Here is a 10,000-nt window from a genome sequence, read left to right on the forward strand (position 1 = left end):
TGTGGTGCTGATCCCAGGCCTGTGTGTGTTTCCATATGCCCTGTGTGTCTGCTAGATGGTGCTGATCCCAGGCCTGTGTGTGTTTCCGTATGCCCTGTGTGTCTGCTAGATGGTGCTGATCCCAGGCCTGTGTGTGTTTCCGTATGCCCTGTGTGTCTGCTAGATGGTGCTGATCCCAGGCCTGCGGTGAACCTGCGTTGCGGCGTGGGCAGCACCCTGGATGAGGTGGTGTGTGTCCCCCTGGTGAACGGGCTGTGGGAGCGGGCGCTGGCCACCGTGGGGCAGCAGAGGATGAGCCCTGTGGAGAAGAAGAGGCGCAGCCTCACACACACTCTGGACAGCAGCACCGTCCGGGCCGGGGTGGCGGCCGCCGCACTCACCACCCCACAGGTAGACAGGAGACACACACACAGGTAGACAGGAGACACACACACAGGTAGACAGGAGACACACACACAGGTAGACAGGAGACACACACACAGGTAGACAGGAGACACACACACAGGTAGACAGGAGACACACACACAGAGACACACACACACAGGTAGACAGTAGACACACACACAGAGACACACACACACAGGTAGACAGGAGACACACACACAGAGACACACACACACAGGTAGACAGGAGACACACACAGAGAGACACACACACACACACACAGGTAGACAGTAGACACACACAGAGACACACACACACACACACACACACACACACACACACACACACACACACACACACACACACACACACACACACACACACACACACACACACAGGTAGACAGTAGACACACACACACACACACACACAGGTAGACAGTAGACACACGCACACAGACAGACACACACACAGGTAGACAGTAGACACACACACACACACACACACACACACACACACACACACAGACAGACACACACACACACTGGACAGCTCTTTCTCTCTCTCTCTGTCTCTCTCTCTCTCTCTCTCTCTCTCTCTCTCTCTCTCTCTCTCTCTCTGTTTCTCTCTCTCTCTCTCTCTCTGTTTCTCAATTCAATTCAATTCAAGGGCTTTATTGGCATGGGAAACATGTGTTAACATTGCCAAAGCAAGTAAGGTAGATAATATATAAAGTGAAATAAACAATAAAAATTAACAGTAGACATCACACATACAGAAGTTTCAAAACTATAAAGACATTACAAATGTCATATTATATATATATACAGTGTTTTTACAATGTACAAATGGTAAAGGACACAAGATAAAATAAATAAGCATAGATATGGGTTGTATTTACAATGGTGTGTGTTCTTCACTGGTTGCCCTTTTCTCGTGGCAACAGGTCACAAATCTTGCTCCTCTGATGGCACACTGTGGAATTTCACCCAGTAGATATGGGAGTTTTTCAAAATTGGGTTTGTTTTCGAATTCTATGTGGATCTGTGTAATCTGAGGGAAATATGTGTCTCTAATATGGTCATACATTGGGCAGGAGGTTAGGAAGTGCAGCTCAGTTTCCACCTCATTTTGTGGGCAGTGAGCACATAGCCTGTATTCTCTTGAGAGCCATGTCTGCCTACGGCGGCCTTTCTTAATAGCAAGGCTATGCTCACTGAGTCTGTACATAGTCAAAGCTTTCCTTAAGTTTGGGTCAGTCACAGTGGTCAGGTATTCTGCCGCTGTGTACTCTCTGTTTAGGGCCAAATAGCATTCTAGTTTGCTCTGTTTTTTTGTTAATTCTTTCCAATGTGTCAAGTAATTATCTTTTTGTTTTCTCATGATTTGGTTGGGTCTAATTGTGTTGCTGTCCTGGGGCTCTGTAGGGTGTGTTTGTGTTTGTGAACAGAGCCCCAGGACCAGCTTGCTTAGGGACTCTTCTCCAGGTTCATCTCTCTGTAGGTGATGGCTTTATTATGGAAGGTTTGGGAATCGCTTCCTTTTAGGTGGTTATAGAATTTAACAGCTCTTTTCTGGATTTTGATAATTAGTGGGTATCGGCCTAATTCTGCTCTGCATGCATTATTTGGTGTTATTCGTTGTACACAGAGGATATTTTTGCAGAATTCTGCGTGCAGAGTCTCAATTTGGTGGTTGTCCCATTTTGTGAAGTCTTGGTTGGTGAGCGGACCCCAGACCTCACAACTCTGACTCTCTCTCTCTCTTTGCCCTCCTGGCCTCCTGTCTGTCCCTGCTGGTCCCTGGTACAGTCCAGTCTGACCGTCTCTCTCCTCCCCTCCAGTCCCTCCTTTTCCCTGGTCCAGTCTGACCGTCTCTCTCCTCCCCTCCAGTCCCTCCTTTTCCCTGGTCCAGTCTGACCGTCTCTCTCCTCTCCTCCAGTCCCTCCTGGTCCCTGGTTCAGTCCAGTCTGACCGTCTCTCTGCTCTCCTCCAGTCCCTCCTGGTCCCTGGTCCAGTCTGACCATCTCTCTCCTCCAGTCCCTCCTGGTCCAGTCCAATCTGACCGTCTCTCTCCTCTCCTCCAGTCCCTCCTGGTCCAGTCCAGTCTGACCGTCTCTCTCCTCTCCTCCATTCCCTCTTGGTCCCTGGTCCAGTCCAGTCTGACCGTCTCTCTCCTATCCTCCAGTCCCTCCTGGTCCCTGGTTCAGTCCAGTCTGACCGTCTCTCTCCTCTCCTCCAGTCCCTCCTGGTCCCTGGTCCAGTCCAGTCTGACCATCTCTCTCCTCTCCTCCAGTCCCTCCTGGTCCCTGGTTCAGTCCAGTCTGACCGTCTCTCTCCTCTCCTCCAGTCCCTCCTGGTCCAGTCCAGTCTGACCATCTCTCTCCTCTCCTCCATTCCCTCTTGGTCCCTGGTCCAGTCCAGTCTGACCGTCTCTCTCCTCTCCTCCAGTCCCTCCTGGTCCCTGGTCCAGTCCAGTCTGACCATCTCTCTCCTCTACCCCAGTCCCTGCTGGTCCCTGGTCCAGTCTGACCGTCTCTCTCCTCTCCTCCAGTCCCTGCTGGTCCCTGGTCCAGTCTGACCGTCTCTCTCCTCTCCTCCAGTCCCTGCTGGTCCCTGGTCCAGTCTGACCGTCTCTCTCCTCTCCTCCAGTCCCTGCTGGTCCCTGGTCCAGTCTGACCGTCTCTCTCCTCTCCTCCAGTCCCTCCTGGTCCCTGGTTCAGTCCAGTCTGACCGTCTCTCTCCTCTCCTCCAGTCCCTCCTGGTCCCTGGTCCAGTCCAATCTGACCGTCTCTCTCCTCTCCTCCAGTCCCTCCTGGTCCAGTCCAGTCTGACCGTCTCTCTCCTCTCCTCTCCTCCATTCCCTCTTGGTCCCTGGTCCAGTCCAGTCTGACCGTCTCTCTCCTCTCCTCCAGTCCCTCCTGGTCCAGTCCAGTCTGACCGTCTCTCTTCTCTCCTCCAGTCCCTCCTGGTCCCTGGTCCAGTCTGACCATCTCTCTCCTCCAGTCCCTCCTGGTCCCTGGTCCAGTCCAATCTGACCGTCTCGCTCCTCTCCTCCAGTCCCTCCTGGTCCAGTCCAGTCTGACCGTCTCTCTCCTCTCCTCTCCTCCATTCCCTCTTGGTCCCTGGTCCAGTCCAGTCTGACCGTCTCTCTCCTCTCCTCCATTCCCTCTTGGTCCCTGGTCCAGTCCAGTCTGACCGTCTCTCTCCTCTCCTCCAGTCCCTCCTGGTCCCTGGTCCAGTCTGACCGTCTCTCTCCTCTCCTCCAGTCCCTCCTGGTCCCTGGTTCAGTCCAGTCTGACCGTCTCTCTCCTCTCCTCCAGTCCCTCCTGGTCCAGTCCAGTCTGACCGTCTCTCTCCTCTCCTCCAGTCCCTCCTGGTCCCTGGTCCAGTTTGGCCGTCTCTCTCCTCTCCTCCAGTCCCTCCTGGTCCCTGGTCCAGTCTGACCGTCTCTCTCCTCTCCTCCAGTCCCTGCTGGTCCCTGGTACAGTCCAGCCTGACTGTCTCTCTCCTCTCCTCCAGTCCCTGCTGGTCCCTGGTCCAGTCTGACCGTCTCTCTCCTCTCCTCCAGTCCCTGCTGGTCCCTGGTCCAGTCTGACCGTCTCTCTCCTCTTCTCCAGTCCCTGCTGGTCCCTGGTCCAGTCCAGTCCCAGGTGGTAGAGTACCATGTGGAGGTTTCTCTACCGGAACACTTCCTCTTCCCTCATACCATCACTCTGCCAGTGGCCAGGGACGCACGGGTCACACAGGACAACCTCACAGGTACACACACACACACACACACACAGACACGCACACGCACACGCACACACACACACACACAAACGACATAGACGACACACACACACACACACACACACACACACACACACACACACACACACACACACACACACACACACACACACACACAGACAGACACACGCATACAGACACAAACACATACACACACACACACACACAGACAGACAGACAGACAGACAGACAGACAGACAGACAGACAGACACCCATACACTCCTATCCCCCTCCCCTCTCTGTCCAGACTCTGAGGTGGTGATGGTACCACTGAGGTTCCATGCCCACGTGGCCGGTCGGTTCCGGTGCCAGCTGGTTCTGCAGTCGTGGCGTGACATCAGAGTCTACCTGCTGGAAGCTGTGGTTACCGCAGAGGGAGGACACGCCCAGCTAGAGTTCACCACGCCCGCTCACCTGTCTGTCACTCAGGACATCCCTCTGGTAGGTGGAGGAGGAGGAGGAGGGACAGGAGAGAGGGGAAGGAGGAGAGAGGTGGAGGAGGAGCATGAGGAGAGAGGGGAAGGAGGAGAGAGGTGGAGGAGGAGGAGGAGAGAGGGGAAGGAGGAGAGAGGTGGTGGAGGAGGAGGGACAGGAGAGAGGGGAAGGAGGAGAGAGGTGGAGGAGGAGGAGGGACAGGGGAGGAGAAGGAGGAGGGGGAGGGACAGGAGAGAGGGGAAGGAGGAGAGAGGTGGAGGAGGAGGGACAGGGGAGGGGAAGGAGGAGGAGGAGGGACAGGAGAGAGGGACAGGAGAGGAGGAGGAGGGACAGGAGGAGAGAGGTGGAGGAGGAGGAGGAGAGAGGGGAAAGAGGAGAAAGGGAAGGAGGAGGAGGAGAAAGGGGAAGGAGTAGGAGGAGAAAGGGGAAGGAGGAGAGAGGTGGAGGAGGAGGAAGAAGAGAGAGGGGAAGGAGGAGAGAGGTGGAGGAGGAGGAGGGACAGGGGAGGGGAAGGAGGAGGAGGAGGAAGAGGAGATGTGGAGGTGCCAGGCTTTGTGCTCTGGAGTGGCTGTTGAGTTGAATTGTGTGTTGTGTGTGTGTATGTGTGTGCGTGTGTGTTGTGTGTTGGGTGTGTGTGTATGTGTGTGTTGGGTGTGTGTATGTGTGTGTGTGTGTGTGTGTTGGTGTGTGTGTTGGGTGTGTGTGTGTGTTGTGTGTGTTGGGTGTGTGTGTGTAAGTGTGTGTTGGGTGTGTGTGTGTGTGTGTTGGGTGTATGTTGTGTGTGTTTTGTGTGTATGTGTGTGTGTGTATGTTGTGTGTGTTGGGTGTGTGTTGTGTATGTGTATGTTGGGTGTGTGTTGTGTGTGTGTGTTGGGTGTGTGTGTATGTTGGGTGTGTGTGTGTGTGTGGTGTGTGTGCGTGCATGGGTGTTGGGTTTGTTGGGTGTGTGCGTGCGTGCGTGTTGGGTGTGTGTGTGTGGGGGGGTTTGTATTACTATCCTCATGGTACTGTAAATCCCCAGTTGTCTCCACAAGGAGAATAAAACAAGGAACGTTCTCTCTGGTGGGGACATCTCCCAGGTCCACATGAGGACAAAGGCTAATTTAGGTTTAGGGGCTAGGTTTTGGTTAGAATTAGGTTTAGAATTAGCATTAGGGTTAGGGGTTAGGTTTGGGTTAGGGTTAGGGGTTAGGGGTTAGGGTTAGGGGTTATTGGTTAGGGTTAGGGGTTAGGGTTAGGGTTGGGTTAGGGGTTAGGGGTTAGGGGTTGGGTTAGGGGTTAGGGTTAGGGTTGGGGGTTGGGTTAGGGGTTAGGGTTTGGGATTAGGGTTGGGTTAGGGGTTAGGGTTTGGGTTGGGGTTAGGGTTGGGGGTTGGGTTAGGGGTTAGGGTTTGGGATTAGGGTTGGGGGTTGGGTTGGGAAAAATAGGATGTGTGTGTCTCATCTTTCCTGTATTCTCTCCAGATCAATGAGAGCAGACAGGACTGGCGTCTGCGAGGCTTGGTTAGTGGCTGTGGTTTCTACGGCCCTCCTGTGGTGTACATACGGGCCGGGGAGAAGACCTGTTACCCCCTTACCTTTAGACCCACCACACAGAGCATCGTCACGGTAATACACTCATCCCCCTGCTCCTGCTCCGCCTCTTCCTCCTCTTCCTCTTCCGCCTCCTGTTTCCCTGTCTTCTCTCTGTCCTGCCTTACCCTCTCTCTTCACTTTTTAACAAGGGGAGAGAGAGAGGGGGAGACATAGATAGATGGACAGGGAGAGGGAGAGAGATATGGAGAGAGGGAGAGAGAGTGGGGGAGAGAGAGAGAGAGGGAGAAGGAGAGAGAGAGAGAGAGAGAGAGAGTGGGGGAGAGAGAGAGTGGGAAATAGAGATAGAGTTGGGGAGAGAGAGAGTGAGGGAGAAGGAGAGAGAGAGAGAGAGAGAGAGAGTGGGGGAGAGAGAGAGTGGGGGAGAGAGAGAGAGAGTGGGGGGAGAGAGAGAGAGTGGGGGAGAGAGAGATAGAGAGAGAGAGGGGGATAGATAGAGATAGAGGGGGAGATATAGAGAGATTGGGGATGAGAGAGAGAGTGGGGAGAGAGAGGGATAGATAGAGAGAGGGACATGGAGAGAGAGAGAGAGAGGGGGATAGATAGAGATAGAGGGAGAGAGAGAGTGGTGGAGAGAGAGAAAGTGGTGGAGAGAGAGAGAGTGGGGGAGAGAGAGAGAGTGGGGGAGAGAGAGAGAGTTGAGGTCAGGTAATGAGTGATGAATCATTGGACATTTAATCTACACTTCTACCTTTTGGCTGTAGAAGGAGCGTCTATATCTGTGTCTATTGTTCCTTAGTGTATCTCAGCAACTGAGGTAGAGCTGACATTTGACAGCTTCAGAGTTGAGTTGTTTTGTTCACTGTCTGGATTGATACATGACACAGCATCTCTATCTCTCTCTGTCTCTCTCCCGCTCCCCTCGTCTCTCTTCTCCCTCTCCCCATTGCTCTCTCTCTCCCTCTCCCCCATTGCCTCTCTCTCTCGCTCCCCTCGCTCTCTCTCTCCCTCTCCCCCATCGCTCTCTCTCTCCCTCTCCCCCATCGCCTCTCTCCCTCTCCCCCTCGCTCTCTCTCTCCCTCTCCCCCATCGCTCTCTCTCCCGCTCCCCTCGCTCTCTCTCTCTCCTCGCTCTCTCTCTCCTCCCCATCGCTCTCTCTCTCCCTCTCCCTCTCGCTCTCTCTCTCCTCGCTCTCTCTCTCCCGCTCCCCATCGCTCTCTCTCTCCCGCTCCCCATCGCTCTCTCTCTCCCGCTCCCCCATCGCTCTCTCTCCCGCTCCCCATCGCTCTCTCTCTCCCTCTCCCCCTCGCTTCTCTCCCTCTCCTCGCCTCGCTCTCTCGCTCCCCCCATCGCTCTCTCCCTCTCCCTCTCCCCCATCGCTCTCTCTCTCCCTCTCTCCCCCCATCGCTCTCTCTCTCCCGCTCCCCCTCGCTCTCTCTCTCCACTCCCCCTCGCTCTCTCTCTCCCCTCGCTCTCTCCTCTCCTCTCTCCCCCACGTCTCTCCCTCCTCCCCCATCGCTCTCTCTCTCCCTCTCATCTCTCTCACCTCTCCCCCATCGCTGTCTCTCTCCCTCGCCTCTCTCTCCCCCATCGCTCTCTCCCTCTCTCCTTCGCTCTCTCTCTCCCGCTCCCCTGCTCTCTCTCTCCCACTCCCCCTCGCTCTCTCTCTCCCTCTCCCTCCCATCTCCTCTCTCCCACTCCCCATCATCTCTCTCTCCCCCTCGCTCTCTCTCTCGCTCCCCCATCGCTCTGTCTCTCCCTCTCCCCCCATCGCTCTCTCTCTCCCTCTCCTCGCTCTCTCTCCATCCCCCTCAAAAACCACTCCCTCTCCCCCATCGCTCTCTCTCTCCCTCTCCCCCATACGCTCTCCTCTCTCCGCTCCCCTCGCTCTCTCTCTCTCCCACTCCCCCTCGCTCTCTCTCCCTCTCCCCCATTAAAACCATCTCTCCCTCTCCCCCTCCCCCATCTCTCTCTCTCCCTCTCCCCATCGCTCTCTCTCTCCGCTCCCCCTCGCTCTCCTCTCTCTCGCTCTCCTCCCTCTCCTCGCTTCTCCCTCTCCCCCATCGCTCTCTCTCTCCCTCTCCCCCATCGCTCTCTCTCCCGCTCCCCTCGCTCTCTCTCTCTCCCCCGCTCTCTCTCTCCCACTCCCCCATCGCTCTCTCTCTCCCTCTCCCCCATCGTCTCTCTCTCCCTCTCCCCCATCGCTCTCTCTCTCCCTGCTCCCCCATCGCTCTCTCTCTCTCCGCTCCCCCTCGCTCTCTCTCTCCCCACTCCCCCTCGCTCTCTCTCTCCCCTCTCCCCCTCGCTCTCTCTCTCCCTCTCCCCCCATCGCTCTCTCTCTCCCTCTCCCCCATCGCTCTCTCTCTCCCTGCTCCCCCATCGCTCTCTCTCTCCCGCTCCCCCTCGCTCTCTCTCTCCCACTCCCCCTCGCTCTCTCTCTCCCGCCTCTCTCTCTCCCCCACTCGCTCTCTCTCTCTCCCTCTCCCCCATCGCTCTCCCTCTCCTCCCTCTCTCCCTCCTCGCTCTCTCTCCCTCTCCCCCATCGCTCTCTCTCTCTCCCCATCGCTCTCTCCCTCTCGCCCCTCCTCTCTCTCTCCACTCCCCCTCGCTCTCTCTCTCCCACTCCCCCTCGCTCTCTCTCTCCCTCTCCCCCTCGCTCTCTCTCTCCCTCTCCCCCATCGCTCTCTCTCTCCCTCTCCCCCTCGCTCTCTCTCTCCCGCTCCCCCTCGCTCTCTCTCTCCCACTCCCCCTCGCTCTCTCTCTCCCTCTCCCCCATCGCTCTCTCTCCCTCTCCCCCATCGTCTCTCTCCCCCCTCGCTCTCTCTCTCCCACTCCCCCTCGCTCTCTCTCTCCCTCTCCCCCATCGCTCTCTCTCCCTCTCCCCCATCGCTCTCTCCCCCTCTCCCCCATCGCTCTCTCCCCCTCGCTCTCTCTCTCCCTCCCCCTCGCTCTCTCTCTCCCTCTCCCCCATCGCTCTCTCTCTTCAATTCAATTCAAGGGCTTTATTGGCTCTCTTTCCTCCCACCTCTCTCTTTGTCTCTCTCTCTCTCTCTGTCTGGAGGGCCTGATAAGCCCATTGTAAAGCAGTCTCTCTTTGTCTCTCTCTCTCTGTCTGTCTGGAGGGCCTGATAAGCCCATTGTAAAGCAGTCTCTCTTTGTCTCTCTCTCTCTCTGTCTGGAGGGCCTGATAAGCCCATTGTAAAGCAGTCTCTCTTTGTCTCTCTCTCTCTGTCTGGAGGGCCTGATAAGCCCATTGTAAAGCAGTCTCTCTTTGTCTCTCTCTCTATCTGTCTGGAGGGCCTGATAAGCCCATTGTAAAGCAGTCTCTCTTTGTCTCTCTCTCTCTCTCTGTCTGGAGGGCCTGATAAGCACATTGTAAAGCAGTCTCTCTTTGTTTCCCCTGTCTGTCTGTCTGTGTGTGTGTGTGTTCCTGTCTATGTGTTTGTGTTCCTGTCTATGTGTTTGTGTTCCTGTCTATGTGTTTGTGTTCCTATCTGTGTGTTCCTGTCTGTGTGTGTGTTCCTGTCTGTGTGTGTGTTCCTGTCTGTGTGTGTGTGTGTTCCTGTCTGTGTGTGTGTGTGTTCCTGTCTGTGTGTCCGTGTGTGTGTTCCTGTCTATGTGTGTGTGTGTGTGTGTGTGTGTGTGTGTGTGTGTGTGTGTGTGTGTGTGTGTGTGTTCCTGTCTGTGGGTGTGTATGTGTGTTCCTGTCTGTGTGTGTGTGTGTGTGTGTGTGGGTGTGTGTTCCTGTCTGTGTGTCTGTGTGTGTGTTCCTGTCTGTGTGTTCATGTCTGTGTGTTCCTGTCTGTGTGTCTGTGTGTGTGTTCCTGTCTGTGTGTGTGTGTGTGTTCCTGTCT

General features: G+C 55.6%; 1 protein-coding gene across 1 annotated transcript in view; it reads left to right on the plus strand.

Moving 5' to 3' along the window:
• The window catches only part of LOC135535297 (cilia and flagella-associated protein 47-like), a 15,266-nt gene that overhangs the window by 4,650 nt on the left and 616 nt on the right, over positions 1-10,000 (plus strand). Inside the window, exons 4-7 of the mRNA XM_064961962.1 lie at positions 164-390; positions 4,004-4,145; positions 4,427-4,620; positions 6,078-6,221. Of these exons, the coding sequence (XP_064818034.1) occupies positions 164-390; positions 4,004-4,145; positions 4,427-4,620; positions 6,078-6,221 (707 nt within the window). The remainder of the gene's footprint in view (positions 1-163; positions 391-4,003; positions 4,146-4,426; positions 4,621-6,077; positions 6,222-10,000) is intronic.

This window comes from Oncorhynchus masou, unplaced genomic scaffold, assembly GCF_036934945.1.
Source record: "Oncorhynchus masou masou isolate Uvic2021 unplaced genomic scaffold, UVic_Omas_1.1 unplaced_scaffold_4743, whole genome shotgun sequence".
NCBI lineage: Eukaryota > Metazoa > Chordata > Actinopteri > Salmoniformes > Salmonidae > Oncorhynchus > Oncorhynchus masou.